Source organism: Cynocephalus volans, chromosome 3 (genome assembly GCF_027409185.1).
Source record: "Cynocephalus volans isolate mCynVol1 chromosome 3, mCynVol1.pri, whole genome shotgun sequence".
Classification (NCBI taxonomy): Eukaryota; Metazoa; Chordata; class Mammalia; order Dermoptera; family Cynocephalidae; genus Cynocephalus; species Cynocephalus volans.
Window position 1 is genome coordinate 94,176,870 of NC_084462.1, and position 22,578 is coordinate 94,199,447.

The 22,578-nt window shown below is 46.6% G+C and overlaps 1 protein-coding gene across 1 annotated transcript; it reads left to right on the forward strand.

The window, feature by feature from the left end:
* Window positions 1–4,805: 4,805 nt before the first annotated feature.
* On the forward strand, window positions 4,806–18,508 carry TGM7 (transglutaminase 7). Its single transcript, XM_063090063.1, has 13 exons — window positions 4,806–4,818; window positions 5,443–5,625; window positions 6,117–6,362; window positions 6,966–7,084; window positions 8,724–8,852; window positions 8,939–9,116; window positions 11,654–11,792; window positions 13,364–13,467; window positions 13,891–14,136; window positions 15,351–15,677; window positions 15,930–16,090; window positions 17,977–18,110; window positions 18,352–18,508. Exons 1-13 carry the CDS (start codon window positions 4,806–4,808, stop codon window positions 18,506–18,508), a joined length of 2,136 nt encoding a protein of 711 aa, XP_062946133.1.
* Window positions 18,509–22,578: the final 4,070 nt, after the last annotated feature.

Genomic DNA, 22,578 nt, shown 5'->3' on the forward strand with positions numbered 1-22,578 from the left:
ACCAGGGTTTGAATACGTGCTCTGCCCCATACCTTTCTGCATGTTGGGAACAACATTAACACTCCCATCACAGAGTGGTTGTGAGAACATAAATGGTTTCAGACATGTAAAATGCTCCAAACAGTGTCTATCATGTAGTAAGTATTCTGTGAACATTAGCCATAGCTCTCTGTAATTAGGAACCATGCTCCATTCTAAGCATAGAGTATCCACATTGAAGAAGGTGGCAGAGGCCTCTGCTTCTGTGGAACTAATTCCAGATACTATTAAGTGGTCTGCAGAAAATAGAGAGGAGGTGTGGTAGCAAGGGATCAGGCGGTGGGAAGTGGAGCATCGAATTTAGGGGCCAAAGAAAGCCCTTTTGCGGTGGCTACGCCGAGCCAAGATCTGAGTAGAGAGATGAAGCCATCCTGGAGAGCAGGGCTGTCTCAGGTTTTGGTCTCTCAGAGGACAGCAGTTTCGCGTCTCAGAGCTCATCACAGGCAGACGGCAGTTTTAATGTCTCCTTTTTCTTTCAAAGGCTGATAATACATCTGGATATATGTTGATCCTTTTATACCCTTGTCTTTGTATTAGTCAGACGAGCGCCAGGAGTCTTGTGGCTGTGGCTTACCTCTCTCCTCTTACTCATGTCATTAACTAGTGGGAGTGTGGCCAAGTCAAGATGGCCTTGTGGGTGCTGACATGTTTTTACTCATTGCTTCTGCTTGGTTTCCTGCTTCGTTGCACCTCTTCCTGATCCTCTTGCCTTTCTTTTCCTGCTCCCTTGAAAGCCCCTCCTTTTCTTTTCTTAAGTCATTGTTATCCTTGGCATGAAGGAAATATCAGTGAGCCAAATGCATAATTATATTACATGGAATAAAAAAGAAAACCTAAGTGTCCAGTGGAGAATGAATTTTCTGCATGCACTGCAACCTTGGGCATGGAGAGGAAAACACCTTCCTTCTTCCTTCTCTCCTTTCCTTTCCAAAGTAAGAGAAGCCCAGGTAAAGGGAAAAATGAGTTGCCTGCCCTTTGGAACTATGCTTTGAGCTATGAACAGTAGCCAGAAAAAGGCTGCCCCAAATCCTGTTCCCTCCTGTGGGTTCCTATATGTTCTTCACTGTGTCTTTTGGATATATGATCTTCCAGGGTGGGAAGGCCACTGAGAGTTATGTATGGGATGGAGAGGCTTCCTTTGAAGGCTCAGAGGTCCTGGTATGGGAATTTTAGGCTCCTCGGGAACAAATGAGATGCAACTAGTTTCCAACAGGACTTAGGTCAGTTGCTTTCAAACTTTTGACTATGACCATGGTTTACACAGTTGTCTGTTTTGTGTTGCTGTAACAGAATACCTGAAACTGGGTGATTTATGAAGACAATGAAATTTATGCCTTACAGTTTCTAAGACTGGGAAGTCCAAAGTCCATCTGGTGGTGGCAACAGTGACCTAGGGGTCTCACACTGCAAGATGATGGAAGAAGAGAAAGCAGAGAGAGAGAAAGAGAGAGAGAGAGAGAGAGACCCTCCTCTTTTAAAGCCCTCAGAACCACACCCCTGACCACCATTTTTAATCCATTCACTACTGCACAGTCGTACAATCCAATCACCTCTTTAAGGCTCCACCTTTCAATCACCATAATAAGATTTGCCACCCTCTTAATAGTCACAGTGGGGCTAAGTTTCTAATACATAAAACTTGGGGAACACAATTCTAGCTTCAATGAGTTTCGGGGGGACATAATTCAATCCACCACACACAGTTACATATAAAATTACCCTTTCTCTTCCTATGTGTGATGCATTGTGATATTTTCTATTCTATTCTTCTTAATATTGGTTACCTCTCTCTAAATTGATTTTATAAACTACTAATGGGTTGAACATGAAATCTAAAAAATGCTGTTAAATAACTTAGAGTGAAAAGACAACCTACAGAATGGGAGAAAATTTTTGCAAACTATGCATCCAACAAAGAATTAATATCCAGAATATAGCAGGAACTTGAGCAACTTAACAGTGAAAAAACAAGTAACCTTATTTAAAAAATGGGCAAAGGAGCTGAATAGTTATCTCTCAAAGGAAGATACACAAATGGCCAACAGACACTTGAAAAAATGTTCAACATCACTAAGCATCAGGGAAATGCAAATCGAAACCACACTGAGATGTCACCTCACCCCAGTTAACTGGCTGTTATCAAAAAGACAGAGAATAACAAATGCTGGCGAGGATGTGGAGAAAGGGATCCCTCCTACACTGTTGGTGGGAATATATATTTGTATAATCATTATGGAAAACAGTATGAAAGTTTCTCAAAAAACTACAGATAGAACTGCCATACGATCCAGCAATCCCACCACTGGGTATATACCCAGAGGAATGGAAATCATCATGTTGAGGGGATACCTGCATTCACAATAGCCAAGATATGGAATCAACCTAAATGTGTATCGATGGATGATTGGATAAGGAAAACGGGGTATATATATACATAATGGAATACTACTCAGCCATTAAAAAAAAAAGAATGAAAATCTGCCATTTGCAGCAACATGAATGACCCTGGAGGAAATTATGGTAAATGAAATAAGCCAGACACAGAAAGAGAAATACCACATGTCCTCACTCATAAGTGGGAGCTAAAAAATAAACAAATAAATTTTAAAAAGAAAGAAAAAGGTACAACAATCACAGTAATACATTGAACTTTCAAAAGGAGAAAGCAGAACTATGGTTATTACCAAAGGTGTGGGAGGAGGAAGGGAGGTTAGTGGGAAATTGGTTAAGAGCCACAAAGAATGATTGCATTTTGTAATGATGAATATACTAATCATCCTGATTTGATCATTACGTATTGTACACAGGTATTGATATTCAACTCTGAGCCCCACAAATATGTGTACTCAATTATGTTTCAATAAAAATAATGGTGTTAAATAACTCAAAGCACCTATCAGAGATCTTCCCCTGACTTTTCTGGTTACATCAAGAAGCTTAAAAACTTTGCACCATTTGATGCAGTAATTCACCTTTGATGAATCTACCTGAAGGAAAGATTATTACTAAAAGAAGGGCCAGGACAACAGACATATGAAAAAATGCTCAGCATCACTCATCATCCAGGAAATGCAAATCAAAACCACATTGAGATACCATCTAACCCCAGTTAGGATGGCTAAAATCCAAAAGACTCTGAACGATAAATGCTGGCGAGGTTGCGGAGAAAAAGGAACTCTCATACATTGTTGGTGGGACTGCAAAATGGTGCAGCCTCTATGGAAAATGGTATGGAGGTTCCTCAAACAATTGCAGATAGATCTACCATACGCCCCAGCTATCCCACTGTTGGGAATATACCCAGAGGAATGGAAATCATCAAGTCGAAGGTCTACCTGTTCCCCAATGTTCATCGCAGCACTCTTTACAATAGCCAAGAGTTGGAACCAGCCCAAATGTCCATCATCAGATGAGTGGATACGGAAAATGTGGTACATCTACACAATGGAATACTACTCAGCTATAAAAACGAATGAAATACTGCCATTTGCAACAACATGGATGGACCTTGAGAGAATTATATTAAGTGAAACAAGTCAGGCACAGAAAGAGAAATACCACGTGTTCTCACTTATTGGTGGGAGCTAAAAATTAATATATAAATTCACACACACACACACACACACACACACACACACACACACACACACACACAAAAAAAAAAAAACCGGGGGGGGGAGAAGATATAACAACCACAATTACTTGAAGTTGATACGACAAGCAAACAGAAAGGACATCGTTGGGGGGGAGGGGGGAGGGAGGTTTTGGTGATGGGGAGCAATAATCAGCCACAATGTATATTGACAAAATAAAATTAAAAAAAATAAAAATAAAAATAAAATAAATAAAAGAAGGGCCAGGGAACCCTTGTGCACACTCTGTTTTCAGCCAGACATTTGACAAAGTTTATGGGAAAGCTGAATTTGATTTCAGACATAAAGGAAATTTTAAAACATCTAATTCAACTTCTTTATTTGAAGAATTAGATGTAGTCGCAGTCACAGTTGAACAACTATACCCAAAGAGTATTTCTTAATGGCTCAGTGTCAACTTGGAGGAAAGCTCTGACCATGCTCCATTGGCCTCTGACTGAAGCCCTAATGCTTAGAACCATCTTAAAATGACTTGGATGAAGACATGGAAGACAAGTTAGCCAGTCCACAGATGGCAAAGTAAAGCATTCAGGTGAAAGATTAGATTTCAAAAAGTCCAGACATGTAGGAAAAATGCAAAAACATGAAGAAACTATGTGGAAGTTCAAAATGTAAATGGCACTAAGACTTGCTGGGAGCAAACATGAGTTTTTCCTCTAGGATGCTGTTTAGCAGTGTCCCTGGCCTCTACCCACTAGATGTCAATAGCAGCCTCTCCCCTTAGTCACAAGAACCAAAAATGTCTCCAGACATTGCCAAGTGTCCTCCAGGGGACAAAATTTCCTCTGTTGAGAACTACTGAGATAAATTGATGTTTTCCTAGGAGAAAGACCAAATGGGTTTTTGTTGACGGTAAATGCAATATAAATATCGCCAGCAAAAATACCAAAGCAAATGCAATCTGAGGCTGCCTTATTACTGCTATGAAGAGAGACTAATAATTGTTGAGTGCTTGCTCTGCACCTGACATGATGCTAAGGTCCTCCCACAGTATATCCTCACTTAATGCCCACGTGAATCTTATGAAGTAGAAATGCTTTTGTCTCCATTTTTCAGATGAGGACATGGATGTCTAGGGACATTAAGTGACTTGCATGAGGTCTCACAGCCACGATGGTGGACCTGGGTCACTCCAGAGCCTGCACACTTGCCCACTGTACTGTGAGAGTTTTACCACCATACACTAGGCGTACACATACAGTAGCACCCCAGGAAACAGACAATGCCCTCCTCACGGACCAGGACCATGGCTGAGAGCAAGAAGTAAATTACAAGTAACCCTGAATGGCACATGCCTTCCCCTGCCAAATCCTAAAGCAGGGACTTGCCCTGCAGCTGAGGTTTCTATCTCCAGTCAGCTCACTGACTTACTTCACACAAAATTCTAATATGTTTATTCTTACATCAGCAGGATAACAGGGTAACTTTTAGAAAGATTGTTGACAATATGCGATGGCATGTCAGGAGTTACATTTCAGTTTTCTGAAATCAGTTTGCTTTCTGGGACCCCAATCCTCAAGCCCTGTGGCTCTGGATCCAAGTGTGGAGGTCACCATGATCAAGCTCCTACCATTCCTTGGCCAGCGTCTGCTGAAATTAGGGGGCAGAGTGGCAGGAAGGCTAAGAATTGGACAGGAATCTTACCTCAGTCAGAGCCATGTGCCACAGAAATGATTAAGAAGTGTCAGGGGACGCTCGAGCCCAGGGAGTTGCACAGCAGGGCAGTGACTCATCCTCTCCTCTCCCCTAGGGGCAGCCTTGGAGCTTAGGTCCACTGACCTGCAGAGCTCCAGGAACAACAAGGAGCACCACACACAGGAGATGGGCCTGAAGCGGCTCATCGTTCGCCGTGGCCAGATCTTCAAACTCCAGCTGAGCTTTAACCGACCCTTCCAGTCTCAGACCGACGACATCACCTTTGTGGCTGAGACTGGTGAGTTTGCCCTGCCCCCAAGACCCTCGAGTTCCCTTAAAATAGGGGCGTTAGCAAAGTTCACCTGCAGGGGCCCTGCCTCTCTTTTCTGAGCTGCCCTCCCCTCATCTCCAGGGACCCCCAGGATACTTATGCCCTGTTAGTGCTGTTAAGGAAAGATTTGGCCAACTCAGCAAACTGCGAAGTTGTGACCATAATAGCCAACCTTTAAATACACAAGCACTGTGCCAAAACTTCACACACATCAACTCATTTTATCCCGCTATCAAGACTTTCAGGTGGGTACTGTTATGATACCCATTTTACAGATTTAAAAGACTGAGGCCCAGAAGTCTTAAGTGGTTTGCCCGAGGACACCCAGTGGCAGTAAAAGACTTAAACCAAAAGGATTAGCAAGTTGTGGGAGAAGGTATGAGTCCTTCCAGTCCCCCTGGAATCATATACCACACAGATTTTTGAGCCTCGCTGTGGGGTCATTCTTTCCTACACAGGACCTGAACCCACAGAGCTGCTGGGGACCCGAGCCACGTTCCTACTCACCCACACCCGACGTGGGAATGTCTGGAGTGCTTCTGACTTTGCCATTCACTCCAACTCTCTCCAAGTCTCCCTTTTCACGCCAGCCAATGCAGTTATTGGCCACTACACCCTGAAGATAGAGCTCTCTCAGGGCCAAAGTCACAGTGTGACTTACCCACTGGGGACTTTCATTCTGCTTTTTAACCCTTGGAGTGCAGGTAGGACTTGCTCACAGCTTGTAATGCTAACCTAATCCATTGGGAACATTCTGTGAAGTTCGTTTGAGAAACACCAGAAGATAAACCACTGTGTATTTATGCAATATATTACTAAAAATCATCTTTACAAAGAATTTTTAATGACCTGATAAAAATATTCATTGTGTGATGTTAATTGAAATAGCTTAGGAAATGGAACACAATATAATCTAAATTGCATTAAATATACGTGCATGGAAAGAGAGAGTGGCCACAGTACACTGAAATGTAATAGTGGGTGTGCTTGAGGAGTGGGAATGAGTGATTTTCATTGTCGTCTTTCCATCCGTCTATATTTTCCAAATCTCCACAATAAGCTTGTCACTTCTACAATCAGGAAAAGAAAATTATTATTTTTTAGTGTGTAGATTATATCACTGGTCTCTAGAAATGCACACAGTAGACTTTTAAGGAGGTCCAGTCTTAATTTCTTTTGCTATTGACGCACTGACTACTACTCCTGTTTTCCAGAAAGATACTGTAGTTACTGTTTTTTAATTTTGTTAAAAAACTTTTTAAAATAAAATTGTTTTTTTGCCCTCTCTACTACTCTTAACTGCTCAGAGGATGACGTCTACCTGCCAAGTGAAATACTGCTGCAGGAGTATATCATGAGGGATTATGGTTTTGTTTACAAGGGTCATGAAAGATTCATCACCTCCTGGCCTTGGAACTATGGGCAGGTAACACTATCACCTGAAGGTGGGCCTATGGTGGGCTTTTTATGGCTGGTCCCTAGACAACTGAGTTAGCTCATGAGGGGTCACTAACAGAGGTCACGGTGTAAGCTGCTGGGCCAATTTCCCAACCAGTGAGAGGAGCAAGGAAGGAAGGGGAGATGCCTTTCCTTTTAGTTGTTAATATTGTGTTATGAAAAACTTAAATCATAATCAAAATAGACAGGCTACTGTAATGAGCCACCACTCAGCTTCAATACGATCTCATAGTGATCAGTTTGTGGTGAATCTTGTTTCTTCTATACTGGGAGTTTGTAAACTATAGCCCACGGGCTAAGTGTGGCCTGCTGCCTGGTTTTGTATGGCCCACAAACTAAGAATGGTTTTCACATCTTAAAATTGTTGAAAACTAATTTTAAAAGAATAATATTTAGTGATATGTGAAAATTATATGAAGTTCACATTTTGGTGTCCATAAGTAATATTTTATTAGAACACAGCCAGCCAGGCTCATTTATTAGAGATTGTCTGTGGCTACAGTGGCGGAGCTGGTTGTTGTGACAGAGACCCTATGGCCTGCAAGGGCTAAAATAATTACTATTTGGTCCTTTACAGAAAATGTCTGCCCATCCCTGGCCTATACTCCTCCATTTCTCCCATTTCACCACTGGAATTAAAAAAAACAAAAACAAATTATAGATACCATATCGTTTGATCCAGTAATACTTCAGAATATAGCTCTAAAAGATAATGACTCTTTCTAAGAAACTTAACCCCAATACATTATAGTAACTGAAAAAAATGAACAGCAAATCTTATATAACATCAAATACACGGTCAGTGCACAGAGGAGGACTCTGGCTGTATACAACATTTCCTCTCTCAACCACCAGCCATGGCCAGTGTAGTTTCTCTCGTCCTGCCACTGCCCTCTCAGCCCTGTCTACAAACTCCAGGCGGCAAGACTCAGGGGAGAAGCAGGAGCCTTGCTGAGGAGGAAGATCACATTTTCCTTGTTCTCCAACTATGGCAACTTGTGAAATTTTTTTGAAACTGAGGTGAACACCCGTGCATTTGGCAGCCAAAAGGGTTGCGACATGTGTCGTAAGCACATTCTGTGAACATGTATCACGAGCCTACCCTGGCTTCTCCAGTGCCTGCAGCATCAGCTCTGAGTTCCTCTACCTGATTTCAGCGCTCTCCACAATATTCCCCCTCTCCTCTAATGCCTGGCTTTCTACTTGTCCAGCGGGTCTTTTCCTGCTCCCACAAGTCATTAGTTAGGAGACTAACAGCCTGATACCAACCATGCTCAGAGACCTCAGGTAATCATCCCCACTGTCCTCTCTTCCTGGCTACCCCATCCTGCAGAGTCCCTTGGCTCCAAAAGCCTTCTCAATCCCTTCAGTCAACTGGGATCTCTCACTCTTTGAATTGTTTGTATTTTCTGTCGGAGCCACATAGTTTAGTTTTTCAGAATTCTGATCCAATACTTTCCCAATTTGATTTAGAAGCTCTTTGAAGGCCACCCTACCACATATATACCACATATATACCATCCCTAAAAGTCTGTTAGTGACTTGGAGTTTCAGAGTTCTAAACATTTTTGCTCTTCCCTTTGTTCTCTCTTGAAATGACTTGGAAGTTTGAAGAGGACATCATAGATATCTGCTTTGAGATCCTGAACAAGAGCCTGTACTTCTTAAATAACTCATCCAAAGACTATTCCAAGCGGAACGACGTGGTGTACGTGTCCCGGGTAGTGAGCGCCATGGTAAGGACAGAGCTTCCCGCCCCTGTCTGAGGACAGGCTGGGCTTCCTTCAGGTGCTATGGAAACCCACCTGCCTGCCCTTTGCAGATCAACAGCAATGATGACAACGGCGTACTGCAGGGGAACTGGGGAGAGGACTACTCCAGGGGAGTCAGCCCTCTGGAGTGGAACGGCAGCGTGGCCATCCTGCGGCAGTGGTCGGCCAGGGGCGGGCAGCCTGTGAAGTATGGACAGTGCTGGGTCTTTGCATCTGTGATGTGCACTGGTGAGTGAAGGAAAATCCCTTCATCTTCATGATAACCCTTTGAAGTCAGGCTGTGATTATCTCCATCTTCAGATAAGTTAACTGTGGCCCATAAAGGCTCAGGAGCGTGCCCATGGCCCTGCAGCTAGGGAGTAGTGGGCACCCAGGCTCTTACCCAGCACACTCCAGTCTCGAGAATCCTGCAATTCACATGTGTGTTGGGGGATGGACCTGCTGCAGTCACTCCACAGTCTACTCTATGGAGCAGTTAGACTATTAAAATGGTCACCTGGATAGGGGAGCTTGTGGTCCCCAAGCAGAGGCAAACAGATTCTTTCTGCCCCCTGCTCAGGCTTGTCAGCTCAAGCTGAGCCTGGAGTCAGGAACAGGTTGGGGGAAGCTGGAGGTGTAAGAGGATGGTCTGGAGTAGCTTGACTTCAGCCATTGGCAGTGCCAGCAGCTCCCAAATGCTTCTCTGGGAGATTGTTAAGGAGTTGCAGTTAGAGATTTGCTACTCTGCTTACTTCCCTTAAGTAGCACCTACATTTTATACATTATCAGTTATTTCCAACTTAGTGCAAAGCTGTGATCAGATCACATCCATGCACCACATAATGATGTTTTGGTTAACCACAAATCACATATAGGATGTTGTCCCATAAATTATAATAGAGTCGAAAAATTCCTGTCTCTAGTATGCTGTAGCCATCATAACATCATAGCACAATACATTACTCATGTGTTTGTGCTAATGCTAGTAAACCTACAGCAAAATATGTTGAGGAGGAGTGCCTAGCTTACTCTTGGGGGACCCTCCCAAAGGCAGCCTAGACCTTTAAGATAGAAAGCGAACCATTTGACACATTAGGTCTGACCCCAAGTGAAAAAGTTGTTGTCTACTTAGAATTCTTGCATTTTAAAAATGCTTCCCACCCATCCTCATAGCAAAATAGTAGTTAATAAGTTAACTAACATTTACTGAGTGCTTGCTTAGTGCAAGACATAACCCGTACCTCTATTTAATTTTCATAAGTTTGTAGGGGTGGTATTATTCTAATCCCCATTAAATAGGTGAGGAAAGCGAGGTACAGAGAGACTTAGTAACATAATTAGAGAGCTCACACTCATACAACTAGTGGCCAGTGTAGATAATAGTAAAATTCATTGCTGTTCCTTTTCATAATATTCTTTCACACGTGATGAAATCACCTGACGATGCAATTCTCAGAATGTATCCCACTGTTGAGCGATGCGTGACTGTATCTGTGAAGACAAGGGAAAGACAGAGAGTACTGAGGTGCCTGCCTGTCTGCCCGACACAAGGCCCAAAGTACTTTACACAGGGCTGCCTTGTTACTCTGTGGTGCTCCATAAGCGTTTGCCTAACAACAGTTGGACTCCGTTGGAGAAGTGGGGAGCACAGAATGGGGAGGACAGAGACAGGGGCAAAGACAAAGTCCTAGACTTTTCTGAGAGGGGTGGCATAGCCTGGCAGTTATGTGCAGGTGCAGCAGACAGGGAAGAAGTTTAAATCTGAGCGTTCAAACTAAGCGACCTCACTTTGCTCGTTTGTGAAGTGGGGCTAGGGCTACTCTGGCACTTAGTATTCCCGATTTTGCCTTGGACTGGGAGGTCCTGGGGCAGTGGCCAGGTAGGTGTTATGGTGGAGGCCTTGGGCCTTTAGACTCTGGAATGAGCCAAAGGCTAGGTCCACAACCTTGCTCCACCTCCAAGCCCCTCCCCCCCCAGACCCTACAGTTCTGGGGCCACTGAGCCAGGAGATTTGCTCCTGCCAAGCTGCCTCCAGCCACTTGCCGCCCAGGTCTAGCTCCCATGCCTGCTAAGGGTTTGTGAAAAGCTTTGTGTGACTAGATCTGTGAAATATTAACTCAGCTTTAAAAAGCCTTTGTAGCACTACTCTAAGAAGCCACAAGAGGGAGCTGCTTCCTTATCAAAGATGGTCTCTGCACTGTCTCTCTAGAAGTCTATCTTGCCTTTCTACCCTTTCTTTAATTTCTTTCTTAACTCCCCCCAACTCTTGTCTTTAAGTAGAATTACAGATCCAGAATTTCAGAACTAAAAATCATCCGGTCCAACTCCTCATATTGTTACACACAAGGAGACTAAGGCCCAGAGAAGTTAAGGCACTTACCTAAGGTCACACAGCTTCTCTTTTGAAACTGGCTACAGCATAGGCCTAAAGTTTTTCTTAATTTTCTAATTATCAAATTTTTTAGGTCCTCTGTTTTTACTTGGAAAGCTGCTGAGTGAAAAAAAAGCCCTAAATGATAAATTGAGTTACCGTTAATTGTTGTTTTAAGTGACCCTCAAGTGATTTATTTCTCCTTGTGGGATGGAGACTATCGATGAAGCAAGTGGGCAGTAAGATTCTGGGCCTGGGCATGGTGCTCTGGGCATAAAGGAGTTGCAGGTGTGTATCTGCAAGAATCTTGGCTTCTTTCTCTCCTTCAGCTTGAAAGTTAGAAATTATGCATGAAAAAACAGTAATTCTGCTTGACATGAACTCAGTGATTCTCTGTTCTTTTTCTTCTCTTTAGTGATGAGATGCTTAGGTGTTCCAACCCGTGTTGTTTCCAATTTCCGTTCTGCACACAATGCAGATGGGAACCTGACCATTGATACCTACTACGACCAAAATGCAGAGATGCTGCCAACTCAGAAACGAGACAAAATATGGTAAGGGGCACTGTCTTGAACAGATTTCTGCTCTTTTCCAGATAGGGTAGGAAAACTGTGACCTGGCTCTCTCTGGCTCTTGAGGCAATATTGACCTGTACATTGCTGCCAATACTCAGAGAATAATTCCCCAACCCAGGAAGCTGTTCTTGCCAGTTAGATCATCAGATCAGACTTATTCCAGTGACAGAAGGCAATGGGATAACATTCTGAAGCATCAAGCAAATGAATAGCTGTGTCCTCTGAACACTGACCTCAAAATCTTTATTCATCTTACTCTTCCTCCTCTGAGTCTTTCTGTTTGCACCACTCTGTTTCCCCTGTCAGGGGCAGAGCCTGAGCTTGCTGCCTCTATGTGCCTCATCTAGTCTCTCTTGACTTCTTCCTCTCCCTGCTTCCACTCCCTCTCTGTGCATCTGTGTGAGTCTGTGTGTCTGTCTGTGTGTCTGTGTGTCCCTTTACTCGAGTATCTTTGTTCTCTTTCCCCTGTTGCTGTCTGCTCTGCTCAACACCAAACCTAGTTTTCTGTCTTTCCTTTTCCAGCCAGTTTCCAGGTAAGCCTCTTTGAATTGTGTGCGACCTTGCTGCTGTCCTTGGAGCTCCCTCCCTCTCTGAGCTTCTGTTTCCTTGTCTGTAAAATGAGGATAGCATTTACTTCACAGGGTTGTTAGGGCTAAATGAGATCAGTGCAGGTAAGCACTGGGATCCACAGACATTGTCTCAGAGAGCTGAATTGTCTCTGATTCAAGGAGTGGCATATCTGAGAAGGATATACAGCATCACTTACGTGGAATTCTGTCTGTGATGCATAACCTGAATCTAATCATGAGGAGACATCAGACAAACCCCAAATGGAGCTACTCTGGTAAAAAAAATAATAATAAAGACTGTTTTCAAAATGTCAATATAATAAAAGAAAGGCTGAGGAACTGTTCCAAGATCAAAGGAGACAAAAAATTCTGAACTGCTAAATGCAGTGCGTGATCCTAGACTGGATCCTGTACTGGGTGGGAAAGAAATGTTATAAAGGACATTATTAGGTCAACTGACAAAATTGAAATATAGACAGTAAATCAGATAAAAGTATTATATCAAAATTATATGTACTAAGGTTGATTAACTGTACAGGGGTTATGTAAGAGAAAATCTTTAATCTCAGGTAATACGCAATGAAGTGTGTTTGTGTGTATGTATATAGATATGGACATATAATTTGCTTTCTCTCAATATGGATATGGATATATATATACACACACGGTGAATACATACAGAGTGTTTATATACATATATCCATATCCATGCATCCACCGTATATACTCACTGTGTGTGTGTGTTCATGTCCATATTGAGAGAAAGCAAATTGGGCAAAATGTTAATAAATGAATCGGGTATATGGGTGTTCTTTATATTATTCTTGCAACTTTACTGTAAGCTTAAAATTACTTCCAAATAAGAAGTAAAAAAAAAAAAAAAAAAAGAGGAAGAAGAAGAAACAATGCACTCAGCGTGATGTCTAGTACCAGGCAAAACCTCAGAAGCACAACTCCTTGTCTCCTTACTCCCTTCTGCAGGAACTTCCATGTCTGGGATGAGTGCTGGATGATTCGCAAAGATCTGCCACCAGGATACAATGGGTGGCAGGTTCTGGACCCCACTCCCCAGCAAACCAGCAGTGGTGTGTGAGGACCACTGTGCCAGGGTCCGGGCTCCGTGGGGAGACCGATGAGGGTGACTGACCATGTGAGCAGGAGGCAGCATTTTCCCACTTCGCTCTTCCCAAAGTCATAGCAGAGACAGTTTCAGATCTAGAGTCTAACTCTGCCACCGGCAGCGGGATCAGCTGGACAAGTCACCGGGTCTCTCAGTTGTTTCCCCACCTCCAAAGTGGATAAATGACGGTAACTGCCGCTTCACAGGGTGGCAGGAGGATCAGATGACCTAATAGGAACAAAAGTACTTAGTAAACTGGAGGGCACCCCCTGAGTGAGGGTCATTAGTGGCACTGCCCACCCTTTCTCCCCACCTCCCACATCCCTGACCAGCTTCCCTTGGCCCACATGTCAGCAGCCGATGCCTACAACTCCTATTGCCTCCCCAGGGCTGTTCTGCTGCGGCCCCGCCTCCGTGAAGGCCATCATGGAAGGGGACGTCCACTTGGCCTACGACACCCCTTTTGTGTATGCCGAGGTGAACGCCGATGAAGTCATCTGGCTGTTTGGGGATGATGGCCAGGCTCGGGAAATCCTGGCACATAACACCAGTTCCACTGGGAAGGAGATCAGCACCAAGACGGTGGGGTCAGACCAGCGCCAGAACATCACCCGTTCCTACAAGTATCCGGAAGGTGCCCGGGTCCCGGAGATTCAGGGAGGGGGCAGGCACAACCTCCTCTGTGCTGCATCCAATGGGAATGGCTCTAGGTTCAAGTCATTGCCACCTAATCACTTCCTCCTCATGGCAAACTTCCCAAAGGCTTTCCTGGACCCTGGGCAAGTGGCCCTAATGTTGCCATATTTAACACATAAAAATATAGGATTTGAATTCCAAGTAAATTCAGATAAACAAGTGTTTTGTTAGTGAAGTGTGTCCCAAATGTTGGGTGTGACATACTTAAACTATTTACTGTTTACCTGAAATTCAAATTTGGGTGTGATTTTTAGTATAAGTATGTCCCAAATATTGCATGTGACATACTATACTAAAAATTATTTGTTGTTTATTCAAAACTCAAATGTAATGGGATTTCTGTATTTTATTTCTATCCCAGGTCCCGCCACAGTCTCCCCAAGTCCACGGCAGTGGGGGTGGTGGCAAGCGGGGAGGTGGACGCTTAGGAGGGAAAGTGCTCCCGGGCCTGTAGACGTCCCATGGAAAGAGCTCAAGAGGAGTCAGGCCGCCTGAGTACTGAACAAGGCTCTGCCATGTTCCCGCTGTGTGACCTGGACACAGTCTTACCATCCCTGTGCCTCCAGTCTCTCATCTGTCAGATGGGATGACAATACCTCAGAGGGCTGTTGTGAGGGTTAAATGAGTTAATCTATAGAAAGCACTGGGGACAGTGCTTCTGGACCGGAAACTGCTCTAGAGTAGTCCACAGTTTGAAGTAAGTTTGGTTTAAGACTCAGTGTTGAGTAGCCCCCAAGGGCAAGAGACGAAGCTCTATTTAAAAGGCCTGAGCATGCATTTTAGAACTGAGGAGGAGGAGGAGGATAGTGACGATGATGGCGATGCAGATGACAGAGAACAGTGCTGAGTGCTGCTAGTTGGCAACCCACTTAACCCAACTTTTTAAGCGGACATCATCCTGGGTTACAGATGACAGAACTGGGCACTGAGAGGTTAGGGCCTGTGGCAGAGCAAGGACGTGAAGCCAGCTCAGAGCAACACCTGCCCCGTGTCCTCAGCCTGGCTGCTGCACCACCTCCCGCAGCTGCTCTCCGTGTGGTTGGAGATCTGGGAGGGGAGCTGGGAGCGTTGAGTGGCTTGCTTCCCCAAGAAGGTCACCGGTCCTCTCCACCCCTACCCACTGATGTCTTTCCTGTCTACCCTTTGTGTCAGGATCTCCTGAGGAACGGTCTGTATTCATGAAGGCTTCCCGGAAAATGCTGGGCCCCCAAAGGACGTCTTCACCCTTCCTGGACCTACTGAGTTCCAGGGATTTTGAGGATCAGCCAGCGAAGCTGCAGCTTCACCTGGCTAGGACACCCGAGTGGGGCCAAGACCTGCTGCTGAAGCTGCATGTCTGGAGGGTGCCAGACAGAGCCCACCCTCAGGGGCCCATAGGACTAGAGGTGCGCTTCTGTGCACAGGCCCTGCTGCATGGGGGTGCCACCCGAGAGCCCCTCTGGAGGCAAATGGTGCACTTGAACCTGGACTTTGGGAAGGGTGAGTATGAGGCAGGCCTGAGAAGGTGCCTACCTTCAGGCGAGACATGGCAGTGAGCTCTGGGGCAGTCTGCATAGGGTAAGCACTTGGTCTGTCTGTCTCTCTCTCATACACACACTTTGACACACATACAGACTCACACATGTATTATCTCACACAAAAAGTAATTTTTCCTCTCCACACATCCACGTTCTCTCCCCTCATCTCCTTTTCTTACTCCCTGGACTCAGGATATGTTTTGTCTGTGCTTAGAGATACAGTGGCCACTTCTGCTGCCCTACAACAACTACAGAAACAAGCTGACAGACGAAAAGCTGATCCGCGTGTCTGGCATCGCCAAGGTTGAAGAGACGGGGAGGTCCCTGCTCTTTCTAAAAGATATCTCTCTTGAGCCGCCCCACTTGTCTATTGAGGTAAGGTGTCTAGGCAGAGGTGGGGGCCCAGGGGCTCTCTGACTCACTCAACCCAGGGCTGGGGGTACAGCAGCAAACAAGACACTGGCCCTGCCTTGGGCACCAAGCTGATGACTAACGTGCAGAGTGGTGTGTTCTCTAGTGCTCTGTACAAAGTGCAGAGTGGGACATGAAGCCTTCTCAGAAGGGATGACATTATGCAGAGGATGCATAGGAAGTCACTGTATAGAGAATGAGATGGACATGAAGGCATTTTAAGTAAGGAAATAGCTTTGCAAATTCAAAGAAACCAGAAAGGCAGTGACTGGGAGATGGAGTAGAGGAGAGAGATTTGAGAGACCACAAGGTCAAATTCAAAAGGTGATTGCTGATAAGATGGGTGACAAGGAAGAGGGAAACGAATGAAAAGTGAGCCTCAGATTTTGAGATCAGATGCCTGAGTGGCTGGTGAGGCCACAGCGTGAGGAAGGAATTACAGGTGTAGAAAGGGTAAGTGGGTGCCCCATCTCCTTTTACCAGGGTTTTCCTTTCCTGAAGCCTCGTTTCTTCACCTATCCCCTCACTCTCTGAGAGCCCTGCCCACTGCCTAGTCCATACCTGGCTCCGCACCTGATGGCTTCATCAACCGCACTCCCCAACCCACCCAGAATGGGAATTGGGCAGCCCCGGATCATAAACCAGCTGGCCCACCCTGTGGTTTTTACCTGGGCACGCTGTCAGGTGTCAGGCCAGATGAAGCCGGGCAGTCTTTGTGATGGGGCAAACAGTGGGCAGAATCGCAAGTGCAGGCACAGACCTGGTGCTGAGGCCAGGGCCCTGCCTGTTACCCGGAGCAGAGTCCTGATTGCACCAGCATCCCGAGGCAAACCCAGCAGATGCCAAATAGGCTGGTCCCCATCGGTGAGGGATCTAGAGATGATTTGTGTGACTATGCTGCATTCCGAAGTTATCTTAAACTGTTGTACTTTGACACCTTCATTAGGGTATGGGGACTTGGTTCTTTTGTTTGAATTCCAGATAAGTCAGGGTGTGTTCTTCCTTCCTGATTCTCTGGCTAATCCAGAATATGCCCCTAGTATGATCTGGGTGGTTGGAGCCCATTTCAGGTCAACACACATTCACTGATATCCATCATTTGGCTGGCACTGTGCTAGGCACAGGGGCTCCAGGAGGACAGAATCCTTGCCTCCCACTCACAGGCCAGGGTTGTGCTGCCCCATGGCAGACCTCAGGAGTGATGCCCTGAACTCACCTGTAAAAAGTCAAGTGTGTCCTGTGATGTATATGAAGATGTAGCTGAACGGGGAAAGATCCTGGGCTGGGGTCTGGGATACCTGGGTCGTTCCTGGCTCTGCCATCAGCACACCATGGGACTCTGGTCTCATTGCTTCCTCACTGATGAGCTAAAGTGTGGAATGACATCACTGATGGTACATGGGTGGCACACATGACACCACTTCCTTATCCCTTGCCTGAGTCAGACACTACTAACCAGTCAGAACTCTCTCACTGACTCTGGATTTATCCTCAGGATCCTTTTTAACACAACATTCCTACCAGTCACCACTAACTGATTGGAGTTGGCACTTCAGTTGAAATCTAGTGGACGTGTTGAACTTTGTAATGGGAAGGGAAATAGGCTTCAACTTGGGGCCAATTCCTGATCGGTGGTGGCTTGGAGTATTGTGACTTTCTAAGACAGGCCAGCATACGAGTTAATCTCAAGTACTCCCAGCTCACATTCTTCTCTCCCAGCTGTAGCATCTTAGTTCTAAGTAGCTGTCCCTGTGGTCACCAGGGGGAAAGGGGAAAGTGGTAACCAAATTGGAGTGCAGTGCAGGAGTGAGGCGAGTTGCCCAAGACATCTCTGTCTTCTCTCCACACAGGTGTCGGAGAGGGCTGAGGTGGGCAAGGTGCTGCAAGTCCATATCACCCTCACCAATACCTTGACGGTGGCTCTCAGTAACTGCACGATGGTGCTGGAGGGAAGTGGCCTCATTGACGGGCAGGTAGCAAATGAGTAAGTCACACCGTCCCTCCACCTCTCTCGCTGTCTCTGAGAAGGGGTGCCTTGTGGTCAGAGGACACTCCATAGCCTCCTGGAGGGTGCCGCCTTGCCCCCACTTTCCCACCCTCTTCAGGAAAGGTTGAGCTTGGTGGTGATGGGGAGTGGTGGGTGTTTACCCAGCAGGACGGGAAACCAGGGCACCCACCCAAGCAGTTACTCCTCAAGGCTCTAACAGGCTCTTTTGGCCTTTCAGCCTTGGGACTCTGGTGGCTGGAGAGACTATCCAAATTCAGTTGGAGCTCTACCCCATCAAAGCTGGACCCCGCCAGCTACAGGTCCTCATCAGCAGCAGCGAGATCAAGGAGATCAAGGGCTACAAGGATGTCTTCATTGCAGCTAGAGCTGTCTGAGCCGCACATCCCAGCCCCACCTTGCTCCTTTCTACTCCTGAGTATGTTATCTTCGCTCCACTTCTGTCCTGTCCCTGCCTGCCTGAGGGTGAGCGAAGCTCTGTTAGAACCACTGTGCACTTTGGGGAGAGACAATAAAGCAGTCTTTATTTATCACTGGTGTTCTCTCACCTGTGCTAACGAGCCACTTCCTGCTCCTGGCTGGTCCTTGGCCTGGCTGCCAGCTGTGTGGCTGGGCCATCCCTGTTCCTTCTGCCCTCTCTCCTCTCTTAAGGGCACCAACCACAAAGTAAGCCCACCACAATGCCCTCTAAAGCAGCCTCTCTGGAATTAAGGATCCCAGGTCTGTCCATTTAAATGGTCTCAGCAAGCCTGCAGGCAGAGGCTAGAGGGAGGTCTGGGGAGGACAGACTGCCAGGGCAGCACTTCAGAGCTGGCTGCTTGCAGGCGACAGGCCCTTGCTCCCCTGGCCCCATCCCTGCCCTCTGGCTCCTTATCTGACCTCTCAGCCTCTCCTGCCACCCTCACTTTCCTCAGCTGCTCTTCCTTTGCCTCATTTGTTTTTGTTGTTTTAAGGACAGAGGAAGCCACCCTTGTATTTTTTTCCTGTGGTTATCAAAATCATTCACACCCATTCTAGATAATTTGGAGAGAACAGAAACATGAAAAGAAACTAAACAAAAATAACCAGTAGCTCCCCCATCTCAGAGGAAATCTCTGCTAACACCTTACATTATTCTGGTCTTTTCCCCTTTTCACTGTGTTGTTTTAAAGTCCTAATTACAAACTGATACATCTCCATCATAGATAATTTAGAAAATCCAGAAACACATAGAAGAGCACCCTCCTGCCAGTTTTCAGGTGTGGGCCCTCGCCCTTGTCCACGCCTCGCCTGCTCTGTGGCGCTGCACTCAGCAGACAAGCAAGATGTCACACTTCTGCAAGGGCCAGCAATGCTCCAGAAATGTTCCTCTCATCCACCTCCTCCTCTCTTTGCTTTTTATTGGTCCTTTTGCTTGCCCCCAGTCCTCCTCCTCCTCCCTTCTACTTTCTCTCCTGGCTGGCTCCAGGCCTATGCCTCCCCCAGCTGCACAGGCAAGAAGGGTAACAGCCCACATGCCTTTACCCAACCCTGGCTGCCAGCTGCACCTGTCCTCATTAAGTACCACTGGGCATTTCTGTGGGGCCCTGTCCCTGTCTTGTCACCACTGTGTTCTAGGTGGCTCCTGCACTCAGGAGAAGGTCGCCTGTGCTGACCCTTGCAGAAATGTCACACCTTGCTTGTCTGCTGAGCTGTTTAGTCACCGTCCGTCTTGTGCATTGGTCATGGAAAGCTCCCTGGCTATGTCACTGAAGGAGGACCTGAGGGCAGACTACCATCTGAGACTTTGGGGGGCCTCCCAGGGGGCTGTGGATATTAGCCATTTCTGCCTTCCCATTCCACCTTTCAAATGATTTCCCCTTTCCCCATCCAAAAATTGGCTTAAAAATCATACTACTCTGTAGCGTTTTCTTCTCTTTCTCATTTAAGCAAGCCTGTCTGGCTTTGCTTCCCCACCTCGGTTTTGGTTGGATGAACTAGATCATCTCAAAGCCCCCTTTCAGCTCAACGCCCCCCAGAACGCTGGGGTTCACACCCACCGCTGTAGAGCCCCCTGACTGAGATCCCGAATGACCCTCCCTTTGCCTCATGACAACCCAGAGGCCAACCGACCTGGCCAGGCAGTGGCTCCCACAGACAAACTGTGGCAAAGCAATGTGCAGGCAGAGGAGCAAGGAGGTGGCACGAGCCAGGCCACCCCCACTCTCCTGACTCCTGGCCTTTCCAATCCCCCACAGTGTGCATGGAGACCACCATCCTCAGGTCCTTTAGGCTGGTAGTTTTGGGGTCCAGCATTATTGCGTGGACAACAAAGAAAAGAGCTCTGGGCTCCCTCAGGGTGTTCCCACAAGTATAAAATGGTAATGTAACAACAATAGCAGCGCCAGCCCTACCTTCCCTGTAGGGTTGCCGTGAGGATCAAATGACAAAGTGTGTTCTACAGTGCTCTATACGTTGTGAGTCACATTTGCATGCAGAGGTCCTCTGATTACTTCTCCTGGGTGACTGTCTCTATTTCTGGGGGTGGCAAGAGGGAGGGGGCAGAGGAATCCACTTGGATCTGCCAATTCTGGCTTCCCTCTGCAGTCATCTGTGGAGAACCTCCTCACCCCCCTTTGAGACTTAGCAGCCAGGGCGTCAGGGCCCTGATTCTACAGACAAGGGCATACCAGAAATTTGTAGCAGGGCAGGAATTAACACACAAGTCTTTCTTGGGAAAGTTCTGGAGGTTCCCCACCCCCACCCCCACCTTACTAGAGCCAGCTTGCCCCATGGGGATGGCAGGTGTGTCCACATCTCTCTGCTCAAGTGTCCCTCCCTGTTGGTCACCTCCCTGCTTCCATCCAGACAGGAAGTGCTTGTCGACTCTGTTCAGCTTCCCTGTCTCTCCTCTGCCTGCCCCTTTCTGGACCAAGGGAAAAATTGCTCTGATCAGAGCTGCCTCCCTACCCCAGTACACCTACACACAACCTCTGACTAAGGGTTTGCAGAAATCAAATGAAAGGTTGAGCCTACAAGTCAGCCCAGGTCTTATTCAGCCTCCAGGGTCCGGGCAGAGGAGCTGGAGGGCAGGAGGGCAGGGACATTCTTGGCCCCATATATGGGCTCATGCCCCCCTGGTGCTCCTACCTCCTCTCCCCTGTCCAGTGGCTACTTAGACAAGTCTTCTCACAGAGCTTTCTGGCCCTGTGAGGTGCCTTCCCGGGTGAATGTGAATTCTCTGCCCTCAGCATGGGGCAGTGGGTTTGGCCGTTTATCCATTTGTTTATGCATGGATCATTTTTTAATTCATTCACTCCACCAAGCAACAAATATGAACTGGAAAACCAACCACTTTTCAGATACCGCATTAAGCACCTGGCTGGGCTCTGGAGTTTGATTTCTGCCTTCAAAATCTGGCTCCACCAGTTCTTCGTGAATGATCTTGGGAAAACGATTTAATGTCTTTAAGTCTTGATCGCCTCTTCTATAATATAGGAATAATAACAGTACCTAACACATAGGATGTTGTGAGATTAAGTGGGAAAATGCCCATAAAGAAATTAAAACAGTATCTAGTACTTAAAAGCTATTACTAGTTCTCTTTAGTGGTTCTACTACTATTAGCCACTGCCATTTTTCAGCACTGGGAATACTATTCACAAGATACAGTCTGTGCCTTCAAGGGGGACTGGGGGAAAGATAGGCAGACATTTGTGATGTTAAGGTGTTCGTTGGCTGATAGGGAATGCAGAAGAGGAAGCCGTTATACTCCTGGTGTGGCAGAGGGATGGTGTCAGGAATAATTCCCAGAGGGGTGATACTTGAGCCTGAATACTGGAGAAATCAGGCAAGTGAGAGAACGGTTCAGAAAGAGAGATCAATACAAGCGAGAGAGCACAGAGGTGCTGGAGAGAGGTCTCCATCAGAAAACTGAAAGCGTCTGGCCTGCCTGGACTCCAGGTGCCTTGAGAGTGACTTTGAGAAGTTTGGACTTTACCCACACCGTTGGATCTTAAGCAGGGGAGCAACCTGGTCAAAGCGGCACTTCAGAAAAGTCACTCTGGTGACTCACTTGGAGAAGAGATGGGTGGAAGACTGGTTAGTAGTTGTCCAGGCAGGTGGGGCCTTCCCGGAAGGCAGGACCAAAGGACACAGAGACAAGGGGCCAGTTTTAGGAGACAATCAAGAGCTGGCCTGGATCGATGGGCTAAAGGGAGGTCAGGAAGATGGAGAAGTATGAGGTGGTGCCCAGGTTTCTCACTCACAAAGACTGGAGGTGCAGGAGGAAAGGCAGGTATTTTGAGAGGAAAGGGAGATGAGAGGGGTTCCAGTTTGGCCCTCTGGGTGTGAAGTGTCCGAGGTTCGCCCTGCAGAGATGTCGAGCAGGTGGTGCCTGCAGCACACATTTCTGGGGATCATCAGGGTCACATGGGAGCCAGTGAAGTGAGAAGAGAGGAGACCCTGGGACAAATCCCTGGGAAGCACC

What these genes read in the sequence shown, in the direction of transcription:
- TGM7 (XM_063090063.1), top strand. An exon ending in CCCGGGTAGTGAGCGCCATG is followed by an intron (nt 8,853 to 8,938) that starts GTAAGGACAGAG and finishes TGCCCTTTGCAG; the next exon opens with ATCAACAGCAATGATGACAA. An exon ending in GACGGGCAGGTAGCAAATGA is followed by an intron (nt 18,111 to 18,351) that starts GTAAGTCACACC and finishes TTGGCCTTTCAG; the next exon opens with CCTTGGGACTCTGGTGGCTG.